Genomic DNA, 27,243 nt, shown 5'->3' on the forward strand with positions numbered 1-27,243 from the left:
TAATTAATTGTTTATTGAGCATCTACTATCTACAAGGAGCTATGCTATAGAGGAAGCCATAATGCCAAAACTATTAGGTTGGCACAAAAGTAATTGTGGTTCTGGCCATTACTTTAGAAACAAAAAAATGGCAAAAACTCCATTACTTTTGCACCAACTTAAACCAAGGCACCTACATATGACCTTGTCAATTCTTTCATTTATAAGACACTGAGGTATAAAAGAATAAGTGACTTATCCAAAGTCACAAGACCAGTTAATGTCAAAGACGTGACTAGAAACACATTGTCCTGACTTTGGAGTCCAGCGTTCTCTTCCTCATTCCATGTCTGCCTCTAGGCCCTGGGTGGGGTTCAGAGTCACACAAGACAAAATCACTACCTTCACACATTGCTTAAAATCTCACTGGAAAGATACAAAAATATATAAATTACTAAATATAAAGCAATCTGAGGTCAGTGCCAGCTGAGATTGCCAGGTTGCAGACAGAGAGAGATAAAGGGAAAAGGGATCACTTGCAGCTACTGTAGTCAAGAAAGCCCAAAGGCTCATGAGCAGGGCAATGAAGGACAGAAATGGTTTTACAAGGATGATTACCTGGGACGAAAGCATATTCTTGCCATGGGGCATAATGTGAGTCAAGATAAGAGGTGGAAAAGCAGTTGGCATCCAGATAATGGTGAGGAGTCCAGACTGATGGGAGCCACAGGCTGAGAAGTAGGGAGGGGAGCTTAGGCTAGGAAAGCGGGATGCCAGATTGCAGATATATAGCCTCTGAAGCCACACTCTAGACAGGGACGTAACACAGTTGAAACAGGGCTCAGGACAAGTATTCTGATGACTATATGCTCAATAGCTAGGAGGGGAAACTGGAAGACAAATTAAGAAATTCCTGTAACGGTTTTATTTTTTTCTTAAAAAAGTGTGTGTGTGTGTGTGTGTGTACATATATATATATATATATATATGTATTTTTTTTTTTTTTAAAGAGAGTGTCTTGCTCTGTTGCCCATGTTGGAGTGCAGTGGTGCCATTATAGTGCATTGCAGCTTTGAACATCTGGGCTCAAATGATCCTCTTGCCTTGGCCCCTCAAGCAGGAGGGATTACAGGTGTGAGCCACAGAGCGTGGCTTGTTGACAGTTTAAATGAGGGCCAATATGGGCCAGGAAACGTGATAGAAGAGCTAAATTTAAATGACAATCCTATGCTGAGTGGTCTCAAACCTAAAAATTAGAACAATTTCAGAAATAATGATGTAAGTCATAAGTCTTCAACATGTTTAACTTGAGGTTTGTACATACATTTGCCTATGTCTCCAAAATTCACCCATTCCTTCAAGAGGGACAAATCATTCTCATAAAATTTGACAAGCATCTTGTAAACAGAACCATTTGCTATGAACATTCTAAAATGTTGCATGTTTACCCATAGAAGTACTTTAGCGTGTAGAATCACCTGGTGTCAAATTTATAAACTTAACGTCGCATAATCCACAACTTCGAGATCTCCCTAAGCCTATTTACAAGAGGATCTGTGTCAATGTACAAAATGTCACCTCAAAAATATCTGCTCCAATGATTACATTTTTAAGAAAGTATAAACTATGATTTGCCACATATACCATATTCTACAATGTTTGGACTTTAACACTTGGAGCATTTAAGTCATTAAGCTATCATCTGTCAACACTACCAAAGTCTAACAACAACAAGATTTTTAAATTCCTCATATCTTTCAGGAGGACTGAAGAAGATGCGCTTTGTGGAACAATGCAGAAAAGAACAGCTGACACACTGCACGGGTAACTTTAAATTCTACTCACCAAACTAACTACATTTGCCCTTAATATTTTCCAGATTCCTTCCCTAAAAAATCTGAGCCAGCTGGGCAGTGACTCATGCCTGTAATCTCAGCACTTTGGAAGGTGAGGTGGGAGGATCACTTGAGGCCAAGAATTTGAGACCAGCCTGGACAACATAGCGAGACCCTGTCTCCACAAAAATAAAAATAAAAATAAAAATATTAGCTGGGTGTGGTGGTGCAAGCCTATAGTCTTAGCTACTCAGGAAACTGAGGTAAAAGGATCGCTTGAGCCCAGGAGTTCAAGGATGCAATGAGCTATGATTACACCACTGCACTCCAGCCTGGGTGACACCAAGACCCTGTCTCTAAAAAAGTAAATAAAATTTAAAATCTGGGCAAACTTTAAATTATATTCAGGACATCCCATTAACAATTTAAAGAAAGAACTATAAAGCCATCAAGGTGACTGACATGGGTACAAATAAATGTTAATAATTATATTCTCAGGGACCTCCTTTCTCAGTGTCTCTTTGGTTGTCATAACTTGTAACTCTAATGAGGTAGATGAGACCTCAGGGAAGACTCACTCCAGGGATGACAACTGAAAATAAAGTTTCCTCAAATTTTTTTCTCAATTAAAAATGTGTAAGCAAGAAACCAAGAGACTATTCTTTCCATCAGTTCGTGCTTTGAGTGTATCATAATTATTTTCACTATATGTATAATAATTCATAATACTCATTTGCTCTATATGAATATATGGAATTATAATCCTAAAAGTTGCTTTTCCTTTCATCTTCTCTTTTCCATTCTAATGACCAAGTGTCTGGCCCCAATTGAGCTTTTACTATCTCTTAACTTATCTACTGTGAAACTGTCTGCTAAGTGGCCTTCTTGATTCCAATATTAAAGATCATCAATACATCCTTAGATCTGTTTACTTCCTCACTACATGGTGTTATGTTTAAAGATCTCTCTCTCTGCAACCCTGACCTCAGTCTCTATTGCCACAGCGTCGCTTTGAGGTGGTTCTATCAATTCAGAAAAGCATTTTAACAGCAGAAATGAGAAAATCTTCCATATAGATTTCACAAAAAAATTTCCTCCTATCCAAGCCTATTATTCCCTTAAAGCTTCTATCGAATGTACATTTCTAAGATTTTCCAAATTCTGTATTTTACAAATTACACCTATGTATCTAAACTCTAAGATAAAAGCTTTGTATCCCCAGAGGTGAAGGAACTGTAGATTGATTCTGCCAACTAATCAAAAAGCAGCTATCAAACAGCTTATAACCATTTTCAGCTCAAATACACATGTACCTGAATTTCAAAAGTAATAAAAACTGCAGTTTAGAAAAATTCTTCCAACTGAATTTTGAAGACGAAAGCATAGCCATCTTCAAATAAATGGAGTAATATCCCATGTTCATGGATCAAAGACAATAATGTTAGGATGATACCATTCCCCAAATTGATACATAGATTCAACACTATCCTCATCAAAATTCTAGCTGACTTATATGCAGAAGTTTGACACTGTGATCCTAAAATTCATACAAAAAGACAAAGAACCCAGAATAGCCAATCTTGGAAAAAAAAAAAAAAAAGTTGGAGAATTCATACTTTCTGATTTTAAAACTTACTACAAAGCTACAATAATCAAGACAATGTGGTACTGGCATAGGAGAGAAACATAGATCAATGAAACAGAACTGAGAGTCCAGAAATAAACCCTCATATTACGTTCAATTGATTTTCAGTAAGGGTTCCAGGACAATTCAGTGGGAAAAAACAGTCTTTTCAACAAATGGTGCTGGGACAACTAGATATTCACATTCAAAAGAATCAAGTTGGACCCTTACCTCACAACATACATAAAACTTAACTCAAAATGAATCAAAGACCTCAATGTGAAAGCTAAAACTGTAAATCCCTTAGAAGGAAACATAGACATAAAACGATACGACCCTGGATTAGACAATGGTGCCTTAGACACAATGCCACAAACACAAGCAACAAAAGAAAAAAATAAATTGGACTTCATCAAAATTTAAAACTTTCATGTTTCACAGGACACAATCAAGAAAATGAGGACATGGCCAGGCATGGCAGCTTATGCCTATAATCCCAGCACTTTGGGAGGCTGAGGCAGGTGCATCGTGTCAGGAGTTCGAGACCAGCCTGTCCAACATGGTGAAACCCCATCTCTACTAAAAATACGAAACTAAGCTGTGCGTTGTGGCAGGCACTTGTAATCTCAGCTACTCGGGAGGCTGAAGCAGGAGAATCGTTTGAACCCAGGAGGCGGAGGCTGCAGTGAGCCGAGATCTCGCCACTGCACTCCAACCTGGTTGACAGAGCGAGACTTGTCTCGAGAAAAAAAAAAGGAAATGAAGACAATTCACAGAATAAGAGACAATATTTGCAAGTTATATCTGATAGGGGATTTATATCTAGCATATTCTGTATAAAGAACTCTTACAATTCAATAACAAAAAGACAAGCCAATTAAAAATGGGCAAAGGATCTGAACAGACATTTCTCCAACGAAGAAAAACAAATGGCCAAAAAGCACATGAAAAGATACTCAACACATCACATCACATCAGCCAACAGGGAAATGCAAATTTTTTTAAATGAGGTATTATCTCATACTCCCTGGGATGGCTATAATCAAAAAGACAAATAGTAACAAGTGCTGACAAGGATGTAGAGAAATGAGAATCTTCAAACACTGCTGGCAGGAATATTAAATGGTGCAGCCACTCTGGGAAACAGTTTGTCAGTTCCTCAAAAAGTGAAACATAAAGTTACCATATGACCCAGAAATTCCACTCTTAGGTACAAACCCAAGAAAAATGAAGATATTTAAGAATACAAACTTGTACACAAATGTGCACAGCAGCATTATTCTTATAAGCCAAAAAGTGGAAGCAAAAGAAATGCCCATCAACTGATGAATGGATTAATGTGGTAAGTGTGTGTGCACATATATAGTGGAATACTATTTAGTAATAAAAAGAAATGAAATACTGATACATGCAACAGCTTGGATAAACTTCAAAACATTATGCTAAGCAAAAGAAGACAGTCACAAAAGACCATGTATTGTATTCCATTTACAAGAAATGTCCAGACCAAGCAAATCTATAGTGGCAGAACAATTTGTGGGTGGTGGGGACAGGAAGTGACTGCTCATGGGCATAGGAATAGAGGATGATGAAATATTTTAAAATGACTGTGGCAATGGTTATGCAAGTCTGAATACACTAAGAATCATTGAATTGTACACCTGTAAAGGTGAAATGCACGGCATGTAAACTATATCCCAATAAAGATAGTAAAAAGAGAATCAGCATTTTCATATTTCAAACAGGTGCATTTTATAGTATGTAAATTGTACCTTCATAAAATTGATATACAAAAGGAAAAAAGTCATTGTTTTCTAAAACCATTCCAGTAAGCAGAGTACACATGTGATAATAGACACAGTGTCCACGGAGCCTGATAACACTGTCTCCCATTTTGCTCTACTCCATGCATGTAAGTACATTACCCTTCTACAAATGCATCCAGTTTAGCCAGTTCATCTGACAAGCCAACCAAGACATCCAGCGTGCCAACCTAAAAGGAAAATATATTCTGTTATTTAGCTGGCATCCTTTTTTAAAAAATACAAGCTGATACATCTTGACTTAAAGTTCTTGCGAATCTTAAATTCTCCCTATTTTATTTCATAATGTGTAAGTATGTTAAAAGATGTTTGCCAGACATTTCAAAGCTATTTATATGTACAAGATAATCCTTTAATTCATGGGTACAAGCACCACTTAAGACTTGAAGACTCCTCAAAGACAGGTCTGTGCTTGTACTATTCAATGACACTGGATCATCTGAAATCTTAGTTTACAACACAGGCTCTCGAGTAGGAGGTCCACAGATATGTGCTAGAGGGTCTGTAATTAAATTGGCATGCAAAACTGTGCACAGTGAGTACGTTTTGGAGGAAACGTCCTGTCTCAAAGGTATCCGTAACTCCAAAAATATTAAGAATTGGTCATTTTATTGTATTTATTTATTTATTTATTTATTTATATTTTTGAGATGGAGTCTCGCTCTGTCACCCAGGCTGGAGTGTGGTGATCTTGGCTCACTGCAACCTCCGCCTCCTGGATTCTAGCGATTCTTCTGCCTCAGCCTCCCAAGTAGCTGGGATTACAGGCACCTGCCACCACACCTGGCTAATTTTTGTATTTTCAGTAGAGACTGGGTTTCACCATGTTGGCCAGGCTGGTCTCAAAATCCTGACCTCAGGAGATCCGCTTACCTCAGTCTCCCAAAAGTGCTGGGTTTACAGGCCCCACCGCACCCCACCAAGAATCAGTCATTTTAAATATTTCTTAAATGAATGTTGCCTACGACTCCCTCATTCAGTTAACTAGCAAAATGTCAGTATCATGATCTTTTCTATTCTTTACAAATGTTCCATCAACTGATTACTGGATACCTGCTTCACTTTGATGTTGCTAGATTACGAATCTTTAATACAGTAAATCTTAAATAGATTAACCAGATTAAATAACTGGGTTAGATTTGTCAAGTATGATTAAGTAGGTGCTATGGTAACACATTTACAATGTAAGAATCAGTGTAACATAAATTTATTAACAACTTCACTATGATATTTAAGAATATATACTACTAAGAGTTTTAATTTCTGAAAATGGTATTTGTGAATGTAATACATCAAACATTTTCATAAGATTTTTCATTGCAATTTAGAAGAGCACAGAAAGCCTAAGTAGAGAGACGTTATTTCAATTTGGTAGTTTACTTCTAGTATTTGTTTTTTGTTTTTTTTTTGAGACGGAGTCTCGCTCTGTCGCCCAGGCTGGAGTACAGTGGCCGGATCTCAGCTCACTGCAAGCTCCGCCTCCCGGGTTCACGCCATTCTCCTGCCTCAGCCTCCCGAGTAGCTGGGACTACAGGCGCCCGCCACCTCGCCCGGCTAGTTTTTTGTATTTTTTAGTAGAGACGGGGTTTCACCGTGTTAGCCAGGATGGTCTCGATCTCTGACCTCGTGATCCACCCGTCTCGGCCTCCCAAAGTGCTGGGATTACAGGCTTGAGCCACCGCGCCCGGCCGCTTCTAGTATTTCAAAGAAGATACATTGTAAATCATGCCAATGGCTGGAGAGGAGGTTTTCTTTGGAAGGAACCTGGGTATCTCATTTCCACTAACAGAGAGAACTGGCCCTCCCCTGAATGATGAACTCATATGCAATTCTGCACAGTGCAGCTTCACCTTTAAGTCAGGAATATTGAACTTGGAAGTCACAGCAAGATTATTGTTCTTTGAAGTTGCCGCATGCAATTTCTCCCATGTTTGCTGACAGGTTTTCTCCCCAGGAGCAGATATAAGCCAGAACTCAGTCATGTTTGTTACTGGGTATTTCCTCAAAAATCAAGAGAGATTCTGAAATGTAAAACAAAACAAAAGAAATATATTTAAAATCATTTGTTTCTAAAGTCTTTCAGAGTCATAGGAGACGTTGTAACATATAACCTGTTTCAAAACTAATCTAATATTGGCATATGATCTCCAGCAAAGTGAAATTTACCTACCTCAAAGTAAATCTATATAAATGGTGAAAAAAATGATTTATTTATGATATCAGGAAAGTGAGGTGATAAAAACCTAGTATGTGAAGTACCTACTTTTTTTCATTATAAAACATTCTTAATGGGAGTTAGTCAAGAAGTGAGATTACCCAAAATACCAGCCACCAATAGTTTCCTTCAACCAAAAAGGTGGAGAGTTACAAATGTATAGGTTTATCTTAAACTTTTTTTTTTTTTTTTTTTTTTTTGAGACAGTGTCTCACTCTGTCGTCCAGGCTGGAGGGCAGTGGCACAATCTCGGCTCACTGCAACCTCCGCCTCCCAGGTTCAAGCGATTTTTGTGCCTCAGTCTCCTGAGTAGCTGGGATTTACAGCCATGCACCACCACGCTCAGTTAATTTTTGTATTTTTAGTAGAGACAGGTTTTTGTCATGTTGGCCAGGCTGGTCTTAAACTCCTGGCCTCAAGTGATCCACTGCACCCAACCTATCTCAAACTTTTAAAGCTTACAACCAAAAAAAGGAAATTAAAAAAAAAAAAAAAAGCATAACTTTTATCTTGAAGAAAGATTTTAATTGAATCAATGCATTTATAAACAGCAGTCACCAAATAAATTTGTCACATTGGCTTAGCAAATCCTACAAGGCTAGTAAATTTGGTGGTTAATTCTAATCCATAGTCAATCTAGAGAAATCTCAAATCTTTGATGCATACACTTAGTTGCCATTGAACATTTACAAATTTGAAAAAAAAAAACAAAAAACAAAAAACAAATAAAACTTGCCAATCTGCTTGGCTATTTTAAAATACAGGGAGTTGGGAGGGTGGCGTTAATGTAACATTTTTGGATCTGAGAGGCAGGCTGCACATCTCCCTTTCCAAAGAGTCCCATTAAGATTCACTTAACCCTCTCTACAATCTCTTTTCCTCCTCCTCCTCCTTCCCCTTCCCACACACACAGAAGGGTGAAAAAACTATAGAGATAAAACTATTCAGAATCTAGGTAGGTAAAGCACATAAACACAAGTGATAAAAATCAAAGTATTTTGGTACCATTATTCCCATTTTAATGTGCCTTCATGAGAACCAACATAAGCTTTCTGCTAACACTGCTTATTTAATCTCTCCTGAAACTAATATTTAATGTCTCTAAATTGAACATAACTATCTTACGAAGTTGTCCTGACAACAAAATCAGATAATTAAGGTGAAAAAAGTTTGTAAATGTAACTTTCCTTTAAAATGTAAAGTATTATAGTTAATCATAATGGACTTTCATAATTACAGTAGTCCATTTTAATTAAAGTACCTATGATTAGGTAATCAATGCTACCTACCCATTACAATACCTTTGAAAGTGAACTTAACATAGATGTCATCCTATATACTTGTTAATTTTTCTAACTACTGTTTAGAGAGGATCTACCATATAAAAAGTACTGCTATAAATGCATTATTAGCTCAATTCATCTTCCCAACACCTCTACGAGGTAAATATCATGCTTCCCATTTACAGGTAAGAAATGGAGGTTAAACCCGGTACAGATGTAGACGGTGGTATCAAATGAATATGTTAAGAAACCATATTCTAGAAAAAAAAAATTTTTAAAGAAACTGTACTGTACGCGGACTTTTCTGACATTACTGATGAAGTTAAACCTTTATCAGCTCTACCTACACCTTCTCAAATGAAAGAGCTACACTTTCCCAAATGGCCAAGAAGTTAAACACAAGCTTTTTAGTGACAGCCAGTCTGGTCAGAGAACAGCACAGCTGAACTGGCCATTCAAGGATGGAAGCTACTCGTGAGCCCCACGCTCTAATGAGACCATCCAAAGATCAGTTTTGATTTCAAAACAGAAGCAAAAGCAAAATCTTCATTAGCCTACCTGAGAAACTTCAAATACTGAACTTGAAGGCTATTATACTACCATACTCTTATCCAACCTGATTTTTTCATTCAACCTATTTTTAGAATTATCCAGTGATCATTAATTTTAATTGATATATAATATTCTATTATATGAGTAAACTAAAATTTATTATCTGCTTCTTCCTGGAATGACTGTTCAATTGTTTTTACTTTTTTGCTATTATAAACAATTCTGCTGTGAACAATGTGTACATGTCTCTATCTATGAAAGATTTTCTCTGGGATAAAAGTAAAATAGCTGAGTTATAGGATATGTCTTCAAAGATAGTGGCGACATGTCTTTCCATGCTTCTATGCAGTGTGACTCTGCCACTCCTTCCATCAAAAGGTGGAGCTGGTGACTTGGTTTGACCAACAAAACACATGGAATCCACACTATGCAAGTTCAGGGCTCAGACCTCAAGAGGTCTTGTGTCTTGGACCACTGCCCTCAGACTACCACATAAGGAAGCCAGTTTAGCCTATTGCAAGTGTAGAGAACCAACAACCAGCATGAACCACCAGACATGTGACTGAGGCCATTATGAGCCCACCAGCCCAGTCAATCTCCCAGCTGAATGCAGCTGCATCAATGAGTCCAGGTAAAACAAACAGAGGGACTACCCCAGCAACCCACAAAATTAGGAGAAATAAGAAATCACTGTTTTAAGCCAATAAGTTTTGGGGTTGTTTGTTGTGCAGCATGAGACAACTAACACACACCACTGCCAACTCTTCTGGTATTGCCAAACTGTTCTCCAAAGCCTCTACCAACTTAAGTTCCTACCAGCAGAGTAAGTTTCTATTTCCACAACTGAAAAACACACAATAGTATATATTGTTCAGAGTTATATACACTTACTGAAAATACTAAAATATGCATAGGAGAAAGGAGCTTTAGTTTTGTAAGATTTCATTAAAAAAATTGAGCAAATATAGCAAAATGTTAATACTTGCTAATCTGCATGGATGTCATTAATTGCAATATTAAAATTTTTCTGTATATCTGAAATACTTCAAAACTAAATATTTGTACAATTGTTACAAGAATGTATTTACAAGTTAAAACATAACATTGCAGAGCAAATTTATTTTAAAAAAAATTTTAGTGAACTTTAAAAGGGGATATTCAGAGAATAATCTAGATACCAAATTAATCCTCAAAGTACAACCTTTTTGTTTTACACCTAGTAGAAATGCTTACTAGTCTGTTTATATCTTCTTATGACCAAGTATAATACATTGCATTGCAGACAATGCTTTTAGAGTTTAGGATTTGTTTTAAAAGTATTTTTGGATCCTGAGACAGGAGGATCACTTGACCTCAGGAGTTTAAGATCAGCCTGGTCAACACAGCGAGGCCGTGTCTCTATTTTTTTTTAATTATTTTTATTTTTAAAAAATCAATTTAAAAAAGTATTTGGGGGTCAATATGTTCAACAATCTAACTGCATAATGTTGCAAGGCTCAGGCTATACCTATACTAACTCCAGAACCTATCTCAAGAAGTTGCTTTTAAAAATAAATTCCTGCTGAAATCTCGTGGACCTATCTCCTGCCCTCTTGTCATCCTGTCCCTGTTCTTCGCAACACCTGGATCACCTCACCACCTATCTCTGGTTCCTTCCAGTTAATACTCTTGCACTTACCGAATCTAGCTTTTTTAGCACAAACTATCTTGAACTTTAACATTTTCAGTTATTAGAAAATCTAATAGCAGCTTTAAACCTCTAATTTTAGTAATCCAGATCTTCTAAGTGATCGTGGTTTCTGGAAAATTGAGATTTTGTTATAATAATTTTATGCAAGTGGTTTTCTGTTAGTATATTTAATGATAAATTTTTGTATCTCCTTTCCTCCCAAAATGGCAGGTAGTAAAGTCAACCGTTAAATTCTTCCTGATGATAGTGCTAAATTATCTAAACTGCTGCTTCCTCAAAGATTGTAATAATATGAGCTATTACAGTAGATGTCACTATCATACTACTTAAGAGTTCCAGAAAATCTTTCCTTCTAACAGGCTTTCAGAGGATTTCAAGGAATAGGAAAGAGGACCTCATTTCTCATCTATAAATAATACCTGCCCTATCTACTTTACTGAGCTTTTATTAGGATCAAAGGAAATAATGTCATGATAAATTCTGAACAAAACTATAGTCTAAAAATATTATAGAAGTTCTCTAATTTAGCTTTTAAAAAATTCTATTTTTTGTAGAGATGGAGTCTTGATATGTTGCTCAGGTTGGTCTCAAACTTCCAGCCTCAAGCAATCCTCCTGCCTTAGCCTCCCAAAGTGCTGAGATTACACGTGTGAGCCACTGTGCTCATAATTCTAGCTTTTAATTGAGACCTCCCTAGAGCCTAGGTGTTAGAAGATGAGGAAGAAAGGAAGGAAAAGGTGCCTTCTAAGTCTGATGCCGTGCTTTTCACTTCTCATACATCACTTCCATTATCACTACAACCCATGAGATAGGCAGTAATACACAGAGAGGTCAGTAGTTTACCCAAGGTTTCAAGACTGGCAGATGGGGTTCAAATTCAGTTGTGTTTGACTCTACAGGCCACATTCTCTCTATTGTGTCACACTAGGAGAAAAGAATGTTCTGTGGTCTGGTACGCCTGGGCTGTCCTCTTTGAAGAGCGATCCACATGTAAGCTTCAACAACACCTTCACCCTATGTTTGGTTCCAGGCTCAGAACACCCTGTTGGTACGGTGAATTCTGATAAAGGGATCCAAGCTTCCTTTACTTGTTCCCTTCATCCTGGATCATCACAATTTCTAAAGCAGCATTGCCCAGCATCCAAAACTATCCTACCTCCTAGAAGGAACAATCATTCCTCCAAACAAAAGGACACACACAAAATTGAAGATTCAAAGTATACTTTGAGACTAGAGACCAGATACTAGAGATTCAATGGACCTGCCAGATCATGGAGGAAGGAACACAAACTTTGGAGTCCTGCAACAGTTAAAACTCTGACTCTATCCTCTAACTAGTTTCCTCATCTGTGAAGTGGAAATATGACACCTCTCTTCACCCAGCTGTCGGAAAGTATGAATAAAATAATGTACCTAGACCTTCCCCTTTCCATGCGGCCGCCCTTTCTGGGGGTGACTGTATTTGCTGCTGCCCCACCTCATCCTACCTCCCAAGACTCTCCCCCATATCCCAGATGGGAAATATCCTTTGCTTACTCATACTTTATAAATGCCCCTACTACGCACTCATCATATTCTCCCTCATTTTTATAACATATTTTCCTCTCCACCTTACTGAGAAATCCTGAAGAGCTAGAATCATATCATCTTCTCTGTGAAACCCTGAGAGCCAGAATACACTAAATTCCTGGCAATAGCAGGGACTTAATAAATGCCTGTTGAATTAATAAAATTCAAATTCAAATATAACAATGATGGAACCAAACAAAAAGTCTGATTAGAGATAAAACAAAGGCAAAAATATTCACGTTTTTTAAATGTGTTTTTTAGTCTTCCAGAAAACCCTTATTTTACAGTAAAAATTAAAAATTGGTAGAGCTGCAGGTTCCTAAGCTTTTGTCTTTTATGTCAAGGGTGAATAAAGTCAAAGATACAAAAAAGAGGGTTTGATAAAGAACCTATCTGTACTTCAGGCAAAGCCATGGCCTCAGTTCTTCTACCCCTCATCAAAGCAAACTAACTCTCAGTAAAGAGCCTAATAGGAAAGACAAGCTACTTAAGTACCTAAGGAGGAATGTAAGAACTTCCTATGACAGTAACATCATAAGTATTTTGCAAAATCTGTTTTTTCCATTTTTAAACAATGTCCACTGTCAACTTGTCACACAAGTCAGGTAAAAAAATTTCTCCTTGAGGCCAGGCACAGTGGCTCACGCCTGTAATTCCAGCACTTTGGGAGGCTGAGGCAGGCAGATCACCTGAGATCAAGAGTTCAAGACCTGTCTGCCCAACATGGCAAAACCGCGTCTTCACTAAAAATACAAAAAAATTAGCCAGGCATGGTGGCATGCGCCTGTAATCCCAGGTACTCAGGAGGCTGAGGCAAGAGAATCACTTGAACCCGGGAGGCAGAGGTTGCAATGAGCCGAGATGGAGCCACTGCACTCCAGCCTGGGTGACAGACTGAGACTCCGTCTCAAAAAAAAAAAAAAAAAAAAAAAATCCTTGAAATTTAAGAACAATTTAAGTTTAGTTTCAAACAAAAATTATCTTTGCAGATGAGTATGTATGTTTTTATTCATCGGAAAATGGGATCCATGTTGCTAAACATATTTCCCTTTTTTTCTCAGCTGCAAGGAAACAAATTGTAAAAATTGGTGGCCATTTGTCATCAACTCACAAAGAACCTGACACCACCTCCTTCACTGCTCGTTTTTATTCATAATTATTTCCCTTTATTTTATCTTGAATACAAAGGAAGTCTGGCCTAAATGTAGCAAATCATGCTAAACAGAGGCGATGATGATCAAAAAGGCACCCTGATTAAATGGTAGTTTCTCAAGGCTCAGATCCAGGTCTATGTCCATGTGTGTGTGTGTGTGTGTGTGTGTGTGTATGTGTGTATGTGTGAATGTGTGTATAGCACATTTCTTAATGATCTCCTTTACACTTGAGGCAATTCTAGTCTAGATGCTGGACACTTTCTGAAATGTATGTCTCCAGCCCAGGGCCCTCTGCAGCATCTAGAGTTGTACCCAACCAGTATCCACATCTGACTACAAGACATTTTCCACTTGGATGTCTCAAAAGCAGCTAAAACCCAACACTTCTAGTCAAACTTATGATCTCTTCCCCAATACGCAGTCCTACTCCAGCGTTCCCTGAGTTAGCACAGGTGTACCCCTGCAATATTAGACAATTAGAACTGTCAAATGTTCATAGCAGCCAACACTTACTGGGCACTTCCTATCTACTAGCATCAGTCAAAACACTTCACATGTATGAACTCATTTAGTAGTTAGAGAAACCCCAGTAGAGGGGTAGTAGTTACAAAGAAACTGGGGCACATAAAGCATCTTATATATTATAAAAGATACATTATGTAGTATGTGTCTCATCATAGATCATATGAGAACATATATGCTAAGGATGAATGTATTATATGCTCTCATAGCACCTTCTTTGCAGTATTTCCCTGGGGGTTGGGGGGGGGCACTTTTTACTAGTATCTGTCTTTCAAATAAACTGCCCAGGAGGGTAAGTGGAAATCATGATAGTTTTTGCTCATCATTTTATCCTCAGTACTTGGCATAGAGACCAGCATGGTAGAATCTCAGAAAATATTTGCTGAATATTCTTCAATAAAAACTACTGTGAGGATTAAATGAGATAACATCAAGCACCTGGATTATAGTTGGTTAGCTTCCCTCACTTCCACTGTTTTCTATAAAATCAACTTCATTAAAATATAATGTATATAGAATTAAATGCACCCATAATAAGAGTTTGATGAGTCTTTGACAAATGTATACATCTGTCTGAGCACTGTCAAAACCAACACTAAGGACACTTCTATCATCCCCAAACCTTCCCTCACACTCAGTCCAGTCAATCCCTACCTCACTGCCAAACCTGGGCAAATGCTGGTCTGCTTTCTGTCACTATAGATTAGTTTTGCCTGATCTAGAATTTCCTTGTAAATGGAAGCATGCATTAGATACTCTTTTGTATCTGGCTTTTGCTCAGCAAGTCTCTGGTATCTGTCCATGTTGTGTGTATTAGTAGTTCAATCTGTTTTATTACTTAGTATTCTATCGCATACATCTACTATAGTCTGTTCATACATTCACCAGTTGATGAACATTTGGATTGTTACTACTGGTTTGGGACCACTAAGAATAGAGATTCTATGAACATTCCTCTACAAAGCTTTCTGTGAAGATATATTTTTATCTTGGATAAAAAGTTCTAAAAGTAGAATTTATAAGTTGAATGATTAATGTATATTTAATTTTATAGGAAATTGGCCAGGCATGGTGGCTCACACCCATAATCCCAACACTTTGGGAAGCTGAGGCAGGTGGATCACTTGAGGCCAGGAGTTCAAGACCAGTCTAGCCAACATGCTGAAACCCCGTCTTTACTAAAATTACAAAAATTAGCCAGGTGTGGTGGTGCAGGCCTGTAATCTCAGCTACATAGGAGGCTGAGGCACAAGAACTGCTTGAACCCAAAAGGTAGAGGTTGCAGTGAGCCATGCCACTGCACTCCAGCCTGGGCGGCACAGTGAGGAAAGAAAGAAAAGAAAAAGAAAAAGAAAAAAAGTAAGGGGAGGTGAACGGAGGGGAGGGGAGAGGAGACTGACAAACTGTTTTTCAAAGCAGATATATAACATTTTATATTCCCAACAGCAAGGTACTCAGGCTCCAGACGCTCCACCAACACTCAGTGTTCTTCGTCTTTTCATTTTTAGCCATTCCAGTGGGTTGCAGGGTTATGTTGCATTTTCATGATGCATTTCTAATCGGACTAATGAAGTTCAGGGGCTCTTCATGTTATTTGCCATTTGTATATTTTCTATTCAAGTCTTCTGCCCAGTTTTTAGAATACCGGATTCACTTATTGAGTTCCACAAAATTTTTATATGATCTTGACACAACTTCCTTGTGAAATATACATATTGACATATTTTCTCTCAGTCTGTGGCTTGACTTTTCTTAATGATGCTTTTGAATAGAAGTTTGCAATTCTGCCAATGTCCGATTTATCAGTTTATTTTTGTTTGTTTGTTTGTTTTATAAGATATGCTTTCTGTAGCATGTGAAAAATCTGCCTACCCCAAGGTCACAAGTATTTACTCTGCTTGGAGTTTGTTGAGTTTCTTGGATCCATTCATAGTTTTCATCAAATTTGAAATGTTTTCAGCCATTATTTTTTCTCAAATGTTTTTGCCTTCACTTTCTTCTTTTAACATACAAGATCACATGTATGTTAAACTACTTGATACTGCTCCACAGGTCACTGAGCTTTCATTCATTTTTCTCAGTTGTTTTTCTCACTGTGTTTTATTTTGGATAGTGATATAGTTTGGATGTCTGTCCTCCCCAGATCTCATGTTGAATAAATACCCCATTGTTGGAGCTGGGGCCTGGTGGCTGTCTGGGTCATTGGGACAGATCCCTCATAAATGGCTTGGTGCTCTCCCTGGAGTAATAAGCTACCTTGAAATCTTATGTTAAAAACAGGATGCCCTCCCCATAGTAAGAAGTTGTCATGAGATCTGACTGTTACCTTCTCCCTAACTCTTGCTCCTTCTCTCACCAAGTGACACTCCTGCTCCCCTTCCCCTCTGCCATGACTCAAGAGCTTCCTGAAGCCTCAACAGAGGCTGAGATCTGGATGCCATGCTTGCACAGCCTAGAGAACTGTGAGCCAAAGAAACCTCTTTATAAATTATCCAGTCTCACAGATTCCTTTATGGCAACAAATACGACTAACCGTCTCTTGCTGTATCTTCTAGTTTGCTGACCTTTTCTTTGGAGTATCTAATCTGTTATTCTTCTCACCAGTAAATATTTCACTTCTTATGTATTTTTTTGCTTTAAGTTCCATTTTTAAAATATCTTCCATTTCTTTCCTCATTATGTTTATGTTTTCTGTTAAAACACTGAGCATATTTGTAAAAATGTTGCACTGTTTATCACTGGACTTTGCTGCCTTCCTTTTAAGAGTGTTGTACTTTGTTCTGGTGGGCAGGTAAGTTAGCAGAGGATCAGCTTGATCCACCCAAGGCTTGTTTTCAAACATTGTTAGGACAGATCTAAGGCCTTACTCTAGGGCTAACTTAGTCTCTAATACTGAGGTCTGATCTTTTGGGGATTCTATTGAATGTCCCAGGTATTCAATAAGGTCTCTCCCCCATATGTGGTCAGAATTCAAATGCCTCCCAGCACCATAAGCTCTGTCAATTCTTTAAAGCTCTTTAGTCATTCGTTGTTAGCGCTCCTGCAGAGATCCCCCTTTAAGTTTCTGGTGTTTATTTCTCTTCCTAGCTCCCTCTCTTTGTCAATCCCACCTGCGAATTTCAGCCAGATAAACCCTCCCCAAGTCCAGTCTCCTCGACTCAGCAAGACCAAAACGCTCTGCATGGGTGTCCGCTTCCTAAAACATGGTGCAGAGAGTATCTACAGGAAAAAGCAGGAGGAATTACTCATTTCCTTTTTCTCAGCTCCCATACTGCCTATTGTCTGATGTCTGGAAGCAGTTTTTTAATATATCTTGTGCAGATCTGTAATTGTTTATGGTGGGAAAGCAAATATGGTACCAGTTACTCCACTGCAGACAAAAACTGAAGTCTCATCTAGTTTTGTTGTACGTATTATTCACAAGTGTTCGGTTTTGCTAATTGTTCTGTTTGTTTCTATGCAGGGATTCAGCCACAACCTCCCAGCCTCTCTCAGCCCCATGTCTTAACATTTAACAGAAAACAAGATTGACAACAATAAAAGGCAAAAATTTACCAAATCTAGGCTAAAAGACTGGTGTACTACTGTGTTTGTGAAAAATGGAACACAATGAACATGTATTGCTTTTGTACTAACAAGGAAAATGTTCATTTTTGTTTAAAAAGAAAAACAGCTGCAGCTTGAATAAATGTCTCCAACATTTACTTATGTGTCATTAATCTGCAGATGTAAGGCGTGTTATCTTGATGGGTAAAATATAAATTTATTTAAAAGCATTAATAGGCCAGGTGCAGTGGCTCACACCTTTAATCCCAGCACTTTGGGAGGCCAAGACAGGTGGATCACTTGAGCTCAGGAGTTCGAGACCAACTACGGCCAACATAATAAAATCCTGTCTCTACTAAAAATACAAAAATTAGCTGGGCATGGTGGTGCACGCCTGTAGTCCCAGTTACTCAGGAGGCTGAGGTAGGAGAATCACTTAAACCTGGCAGGCAGAGGTGGCAGTGAGCCGAGATTGTGCCACTGTACTCCAGCCTGGTCGATAAAGCAAGACTCCATCTCAAAAAATTTTTTTTAAAAATAAAATAAAATAGAGCATTAATATAGCTATAACAACTTGTCATCATTAATAAAATACCTAAGATATATCTTAAATACACTGCATCATCTATTTCTAAAATAATCTAAAATAATTGTATACTACACGAGAGCCCAAGAAAATTCTGCAGATGAGAAACAACAGATGGGCTGGGCTCAGTGGCTCACACCTGTAATCCCAACACTTTGGGAGGCTGAGGTGGGTGGATCACCTGAGGACAGGAATTCAAGACCAGTCTGGGCAACAGGGTGAAATCCTCCATCTCTACTAAATACAAACACTAGCCAGATGTGGTGGCACACGTCTGTAATCTCAGCTACTTGGGAGACTGAGGCAGGAGAATCACTTGAACCCAGGAGGCGGAGGTTGCAGTGAGCCAAGATCACACCTCTGCACTCCAGCCTGGGTGACAGAGAGAGACTCTGTCTAAAAAAGAAAAAAAAAGAAACAAAAGATGGACAATTTCTGGAACACAATTTGGAAATATTTATCAAAACACACAAAATGTGCATATCCTTTGACCTAGCTATGCCAATCTTAAGAAAGGAAATAAGGATATGTATAGGTATAAACATTAAATTATAAAAAAAAAAAACTGTTAACAATTATCTCTTGGGAGTGATTATGAACATTTGTTTTCATCCTTTCTGTATATTTCTTTTTCCTAATTCTTTAATAATAAATTATTACACGTAAACACACACACAAAAATGCCCCACCACAGCTTTATTAGGGCAGTATCCTCATAATTGAAAACACTGAAAAGTTTAGAGACCATTAAATGGCATTATAACAAAGAGTCCTGGAGTTCATACAAAAGAGAAGGGCAAATGTGGTTAATTGCAGCTACCTCTGAAGATGTGATCAAAGTTGGTAAACAGTCCTTTTACCTCACTGGGAATCACAGCCAAAGGAAACCCAAATGTCAATTTCAGGAAGCACAATGTAATTGCCAGAGCACTGCGCTGAGGATTTGAAGACTCCAAATCTAATCCCAGTTCTGCATATAATTGTCTGCATAAATGTCTTCACTTGTAAAACGAGAGGATTGGATTGCAATATCCAGGATCCTCTTCTGCTCCTATACTCATTACCTGAACCTATACTAGGTGAGGCCCAGTATTCTTTTTTTCTATTTTAAGTCCCTCAGGTAATTCACCCAAATTTCAGAACCATTATAACAAAACAGGCATTTCTATGATTACACAGTATATTTAAAGTTACAAGAAATGGCAATACTCTTGAAGGCTATGGACAGAAGGCTGAACAACTCACAAAAATATACACCCCTAGTCCTGCTTCTTTCTTGGAAACAAAACTCAAATCTGCCAATCTTTACTGTCATCACTACTAGTGTCCCTGTCTGAGTTTTTCTGCCTTATCCTCGCATTCCTCCTGAGCTCTCTTAATCCATCTTGACCCCAGGTCTCCTTTCTCTTTCCTATTCTGCCTTTGCTTGTTTCGCACAAAACAAACTTCTCTCTTCCAGTTTAAGCCAACCCAAGCATCCCTTAACAAAATGATTTTCCCAACTAAGTCCATCCATGCACAAAACCTGTTACTGTAATTCCACTACTTCTCCCACATGTCTACTTACACTCATGTCATTAACAGCATCAGGCAGACATCTATTTTATATTTTGTCACACATCTCATCTGACTGTAACTGTTCTCAATTTAAGCTCTTATTCATCTCACAAAATATTTTGGGTGCTTAAGTTCCCAAAACTGTAGCAGGCTCTGAGAAACAAATAAAATGTAGAACCTGTCCTCATGGAGCTTACAACTGGGGGTGGGAGAGAGTAGCAGGTCTTATGAGTAGGCAGGTCTGTGTGTGTGCAGGGAGGGTGGGAGGAAGACTTCATACAGATGTCAAGACAGAAAAAAACACTGAAGATACAGGCAGGTAAAAGGGAAACACTAGTCAATTCTGTAGGCACTTCTATTTTGTCTGACTGCAATAAGTGTGCTGCTTAAAAAAAAAAAAAGTAACAATTATTTTTCAACATGGAAGGGAAAAGAGTGTGAGGAAAGGGGAAAGGGAAAAAACAAAAAACAAAAAAACCTGGATCCAAAGCTCTGGGACTGTTAATTTCATTTACTTTATCTCCCACTTCTGAGAGTTTGAAGGCTATGGATTATTTTCCTACCACAATTGATTTGCATACAAAGACAACAAAACAACAACAATTACAACACAAAAGGTGTGTGGGTGGTGGGGGGGGGGGGTTATAAACCTGAACAAGACAGCTGCTGGCACTGCTTCTGTGAATGGAAGGTATGGGATTGACCCAAGATGGGGCAACTGCAGAAAACAGTACCGCACTCCACTAAGCGCTCCAACACTTAACTGATTTTACTGCTTTCAAGAAAACCAAACCATGGTCTCTGAAATGCAATCACCTTTCACGGTAAATTAAATTTCACAATAAATTAAGCCTAAAAGGTAGTCTCCATGCAAAACAACTTCCTTTTCAATACTTGAAAATACCAAGTTTACTAAAGCAGCTTATTTTAAGAAGCATAAGAAGGCATACCTCAGCTATCAGTGAAGTATCATTTAGTCTTCTAAATGTATACATCAACTTTTAACAGAACTGATCTATGGGAAACATTTACCACAATCCACTCAGGTAAAAAGTTGCCACATCCTACCCTAGAAATCACTAACACCATACAAATAAAAAGTAAAAATAACTATTTCCTCTTTGAATGTAAAAATTCTATCCTTCAAAACAGAAGCATCTTAATTGGGATTGTGGCAGGGGCTTGCACATAATACAATTTGTTTAAACATTTTCAGTAACTTTACCTTTCAAGGAATACTTCCACGATTCATATGAAATGAGATGTTTAAATTGTCAGAATATATGATGTAGTTTTTTGTTTGTTTGTTTGTTTTTTTGAGACAGAGTCTCACTCTTTGCCCAGGTTGGAGTGCCATTGGCGCGATCTCGGCTCACTGAAACTTCTGCCTCCTGGGTTTAAGCAATTCTCCTGCCTCAGCTTCCTGAGTAGCTGGGATTACAGGCACGAGCCACCATGCCCAGCTATTTTTTGTATTTTCAGTAGAGATGGAGTTTCACCATGTTGGCCAGGCTGCTCTTGAACTCCTGACCTCAAGGGATCTGCCCGCCTTTGCCCCCCAAAGCACTGGGATTACAGGCGTGAACCACCACGCCCGGCCCCGCCGTTCTTAAATAAATCTTAAATATTCCATGCTTTGTTTTCAATGGAAACAACACTTATAAATGCTCTATAATCCTATTAAGTCTACCATAATTTATTGCCATAAGTATACTTAAATATGAAAGACAATTTAATCTTTATTAGATACATTTTATCAACAACTACAATTTTTTTTATTCCACATTTGCCTAGAAAGCAATATGTAAAAGCAAAGCCTTACTTTCACATAGATGCCTATCATAAAAACTGGAAACACATTGTGACATCGTGGAGTGGGGTTGGGGATGTAACACAGACACAATACAATGCTGGAAAAACTTCTAGTAACTTCTGGTAAAGCTGCTGAATTGGCAGACGTGGCCAGGAGGGCCCTGTCAAACACCCATTACTGCAAGTAATCACCAAAACCTTCTCAGCTTCTAGAGACTCCTCCTCTGCACAGGCAACTCAGCAGCGACCCAGAGGGCAAATAATTCCTTCCATGCCAGGGGATTCCCTGAATCTACATTCATGGCTCACAAAACATGACTTCCCTTTTCTTCAGGGCCGGTAATTTATAATAGTGACTGGAGTACAGTACCACATTCTGCTAGAAGGTGTATCTCTAATACAATGTATTTTGGCATGAAATTCACCAACTTAAAGACTTTAAGATAAGTTAGTTTTCTCCAATTCATGACTCTAAGTAAGGTTGAGATTCTGTTTACAGGTAACACTGAATATGTACCATGTGTGGTGCCCAGTGATAAGCACTTCCATCTACTGAAGCAATTTTGTACTTAATTCCTTCAAAAGAGATGTTATCACCACCCCCACTTGCAAACGAGGGAACAGCTGGTGAAATTAGTTGCCCAAAGTCAGTTAGTGACTACATTTTATTGAGATTGAGGGGACTCTATTTGAGTTATTCATGCAGTTTTATGAAAGACAAGTGCCTCAAATAAATATTAGGATATAGTTTCAGTAATTTTATACTAAAGGAGTTACATTAAAACATCAAAAACTGGATTTTAAATTACTTGAATTCCATTATATGCAGTTTATTAAAATATTTTTAACCTCTGTATCCTCAACATCTTAATAGTTGCCCAACAAATAAACAATGACACCACATGCATGTTTTGCAACCAAATGGTGCCTCTCTCCTCGAGGAGGAGTTTGGAAATGTATGGGAGCATTTTGGGTTGTCCCAGTGTGGAGATGGCTAATCAGCATTTAGTGGGAGGGGCGAAACAGACCTCCAAACTGCCAATAGCACCCACACAGAAACACTAAACTATGGGCTGATTCAAAAGGAAAACCTTTCATGGTAAAGTTAAACCACCTGTTAACATGCCTTAATTTATAACTTCTTATTCCTTGATAGTCTGCTTAAAATACCTTAGAAGATACATTGATCCCTTTCTATAAAACATCACTTACCTAGCATTTTCAAATACACACACATACTCACACAGACACACACACAACCCCCACATTTTAGATATACAGTTAATACTTTCATCCCCTGATATAACCAAAGCACCTCTCCTCCACTGCCTACCTGGCTCATTTTTTTAACTCAATAAATGCATAGCACATTTGCATATGGTATAATGTTAGAAGTAGATGTACCGCTGGAAAAAAATTCTGTTTCAGCATCAAGAATATAGTTTGAAATTTCTAGTTCCAAGAATCACTCACGTCAATAGGAAATTTTAGATTGCCTTGGTTTATTGCCTAAGCTTCCCAAGGGCACTATGCTAATGTTTATACTCTGTCTTAAAAAATTGATGAAAAATGGAAATCTAACATGAATTAATTTATAAATAAAATGATATATAATTGCACATCCAAAGAGTGAAAAAGGTGTAACCTGTAGATAGATTTAAATATGTCCAAGAGCAAAATTGTAAGTAGGAGGTACTCAGTCAAAACTGTAGTACTCCTAAGCAGAATCAAGTTCAAAAGAAAACTTACTGCTTAGGGATGGGTGAACTACATGGAGACCTTTGGCAAAGGTTTACTTTGGCATTCCAGTTGGCCAATGGTATTATCTCACGAGTTGTGGAAATAATCACAAAATCAGATTTTTGAAGCCCTAAAGTTTCTTTTTAAGTTGCAAAAACTAATGTACATGAGGCTTCTAAGACCAATATACCAAAAAAAAAAAAAAATGAGTATTTTGTGCCAAGTTTTAAAAGCTGAATTACACTATCTAGCTCTCAACATTTAGTTAGATCCTGAGTACTGTTTCTTTAGATTTTATCTAGTCCCTGCAAGGTATACCAAAAGAGAAAAAGATCCAGGACTTCTGAGACAGAACCCTGAGACTCACTCTTCAGCATAATTTGAGACTCACTTGTTGCCAAAGAACTGTGATTGACAACCGGAGCACTTTCAGTTCACCTTGTTGTTCATTGTCTCCTCCAGATGAACTGTAAATTGAACAGCTCTACCCAAGATTACAGATAAGACACAGCCCACCACTGCCAATTCCTTTGAAGCTGTTCTACCAGAAAAAGTTCATCAAAAGTGCTGAATCTTCAGGGAGAAGTTCGCCAAAAAAAAAAAAAAAAAAAATGCTGAATCAAAGACTATTGTGCACTTCAAAAAACTCGCCCTTTTCTCTAGATGTGACCGTGGTTTTAGTACTGTGTAGGTAATCAGCAGGAATACACCAGCAGTCAGAAACTGTGGCAGTTACTCCGGACTCAGCCAAATCACTTTACCTGTTTCTAGTTCCAGGTTGCCATCTATATAAAGAATAGCATTTTCATTCACTGTCTTTCAAAGAACTGTGAGAACAAAATAGACATGAAAGTGATCCCTCCCTGTAACTAACATATTTCAATAAAAGATATTCTGAAATAGACGACCTTACAAAAGGATAAATTCGAAAAGCCAAAACAAATTTTTGCAAAAGAGCCTCCGATATGTACTTCAGGACTGCCTCGAGGGTAGTTACAACTACCCTGTGAAGGGTGTAGATAGAATCTAATCATTCTTTCCCTTCCCCAACTCCTGAACCCTCTAAAAGTGAGTACAGTTAAACGTTCTCCTTAAGTCTTCAGTGGAGAGAGAAGGTATCCTGCCTTCAAATCCTTCAGTGGATTACAACAATGTTTCCCTGAGCGGGTCTCCCCTCATTCACTTTTGCTACCCTCCATTATTCCCAAAAAAAAGCCACAACCTGTCTCAATCCACTGCCTGTAATCTTTACAGGCTTCCCTCTGTTTTTAGAATAAAAGCTCTGCTTGGCCTGACCCCAGCTTTCTCCACCTGCCTCTCTCCCTCCCCGTGTCAGCCACGCTAGCCTTTCAAAAACGCTGAAAAGCTTTTTTCCTCTTCACATTTCAGGGCCTTGACATACGCTGTTGCTGCAGCCTGAAACGTTCCTTTTTCGTTTTTCACAGACAGGGGTCTAGCTCTGTTTCCCAGGAGGGAGTGCAGTGGCATGATCATAGCTCACTGCAGCCTCGAACTACTGGGCTCAAATGATCCTCTCGCCTCAGCCTTCCTAGCAGCTAGGACTACAGGCACGCACCACTCCCAGCTAGTTATTTTTTTATTTTTTGTAGAGACGGGGGTCTCACTATGTTGCCCAGGCTGGTCCTGAACTCCTGGCCTCAAGCAATCCTCCCACCTCAGCCTCCCAAAATGTTGGGATTACAGTCATAAGCCACTCTGACAGGCCTGGAATGTTCTTTTCATTCACACCTTCACATTCCTTTTTCAGTCTCTTTTCAGATCTCAGGTCAAAAGTCATACCCTCTCAGAGGGAGAGGGTATGAAGAAAATAAACAAAATTGTTTTAATTTTTAAAAAGTCATATTCTTAGCAATGCCTTTTTTAAATCTTCCATAATACACATGCCCCTAGTACACTCTTTCATACCACTGTTATTCCTTCAAAGCACATTTCACGCTTGATTTTTAAAATCCATCCCCTATGCTTGCCTGTAAGCTCTATAAAGACAATTTTCTAAACCCTACCATCAGCACTGTACCTGCATATAGCATGTATTCAATACACATTATTTGCATGAATAAGTAAATGACTACCATTCAAAAGTCCTCGTTACCTGACTCCCAACTTTCTTTCCCACTTCTCCACAGTGCAATCCACTACAAAAGCTAGACTTCTGACTCCCCAAGAAGCATTCCCTATCCCAATCTTCCGGCTTTCAAATACTGTGGCTTTCCCCGTCTGTAAAATTACTCCCATTTCTCTCAACCTGTTCAAATCCTAAGGGCTTGCCAAGACTCAAGTTTTCTTTCCTCCAGAATATTTTCCCATAGTGCCAGTTTACACGTGTCGTTGCTCCACACTTTCTAAGCACTTCGCATTCTCTTTTTGGTAATTATATATAAACTGCATCGTATTTTAACGTGTTCTGTGTGTGACTTTTCTCTCCAACATTAGTGCGAACTCCTAAGGATAGACTGTTTACATCCCACCGCTCCATTCCCAGAGCGGTGCTAAGTACTGGGCTCTCACTGAAGCATGTGATTTTTCCCTAACATATCAGAATTTTCCTCTGAAAAGAATACTAGCTTCCCCCACACTCCTGTTTCTCAAGTGATTCAATATGCCTTACGTGACTCTCACCAAGTTCTCTTCTAGGTTTTTGTTTTGGTTTTTTGCCTACCCTCCCCCATTCTACTAAAAAATAGTTGGGTTCTCTGGATTCCTCTTCTTTCCCATTCCTAGAGGGACCTTGTGTACTCTGTGAGGGCTCCCTGCCTGCAGTGAGGGGCTACTCGGCCTTTAAACTGTCATCCACCACCCCCGACCCCCTGACACCCGCGAACTCCCCCCCACACACACCCAGTGAAGGCACTTGAGCTAGCTGTGACCTCACACACACCACTCCATAGCCTCACCTGGACCTCTCTGTCACTTCATCCCCCTCAATCAGGCGGCGTGCATTCCTACCCAAGAAGAAAGGTGCCAAATCGCTCTCTCTCTCCTTTCAGGCTGTCATTAACTACCCACGAGAGCTTTCTCTTTTTCCCTCCTTCTCTTCCTTAGAGACGGAACCTAGGCCCCAGACGGTGAATTGGCGCCGAGAAAGCAGACACAGCCACCCAGCCAGCTCCAGCTCCAACGCCACGGTCTCTGCCCCCGCACCCACCCCCGTCCTTCCCAGACGGCGACCGCAGCGCAAGCTTCGGCGTGACCCGGACTCCCCATCCGGGGAGAGCCATCGCTCACTGACCCAGGAAGGTGTCAAACGAGGAGGTGACAGCAGTAACAGGTACGGAGGCGGGCGGCCTGGCGCACGCTATCGGCTCAGCGCTCCATCCCCTCCCGACCTAAGCTCCGGCCTCAAGGCTTCCTCTACCCCAGCGCCCACAGAACAAGTCACGTGCCAGCCCAGCAGTCAGCTGACCGCGCGCGCGCCGCTCCGCCTACGCGCGCGCCATTGCGCAGCCGCAGCCGCCGCCTCCCTCGGGTCTTGGGAGAGGGGCGGGACTAGGAGGCTATAGGGCGGCAAGGGGACCCCAGCGTTGGGGCTGGTTGCGGTTGTTCCAGGATGGGTGGGGTTTTCCGCTTCTTCCAGTGTCGCAGGCGGCGTTTTGTCCGCCACCTGTAAACGTCACCGCCACCATGCCTAACGGCACTCCACTTCAGGTTTCTGCGGGTCAGAAATTGTCTCCAGCCCCCTAAAAGGGCTTCTCCACTTGGGGTTTTCTTCGTCAGCCTGGTTTTCTACCTAATATC

General features: G+C 39.3%; 1 protein-coding gene across 2 annotated transcripts in view; it reads right to left on the reverse strand.

Moving 5' to 3' along the window:
- The window catches only part of LOC105476022 (ATPase H+ transporting V1 subunit C1), a 52,138-nt gene extending 25,245 nt beyond the window's left edge, over positions 1-26,893 (reverse strand). Inside the window, exons 1-3 of one of the 2 annotated variants that reach the window (XM_011731639.2) lie at positions 26,738-26,893; positions 7,112-7,282; positions 5,364-5,431 (exon numbers count right to left, since the gene is read on the reverse strand). In XM_011731639.2, coding sequence (XP_011729941.1) covers positions 5,364-5,431; positions 7,112-7,243 — 200 coding nt within the window. In that variant the 5' untranslated portion in view covers positions 7,244-7,282; positions 26,738-26,893. Of the gene's footprint in view, positions 1-5,363; positions 5,432-7,111; positions 7,283-26,402; positions 26,589-26,737 lie in introns of those variants that run through there. The other variant, XM_011731640.3, reaches the window with a different exon arrangement.
- Between the last annotated feature and the right edge of the window lie 350 nt (positions 26,894-27,243).

This window comes from Macaca nemestrina, chromosome 8, assembly GCF_043159975.1.
Source record: "Macaca nemestrina isolate mMacNem1 chromosome 8, mMacNem.hap1, whole genome shotgun sequence".
Lineage (NCBI taxonomy): Eukaryota > Metazoa > Chordata > Mammalia > Primates > Cercopithecidae > Macaca > Macaca nemestrina.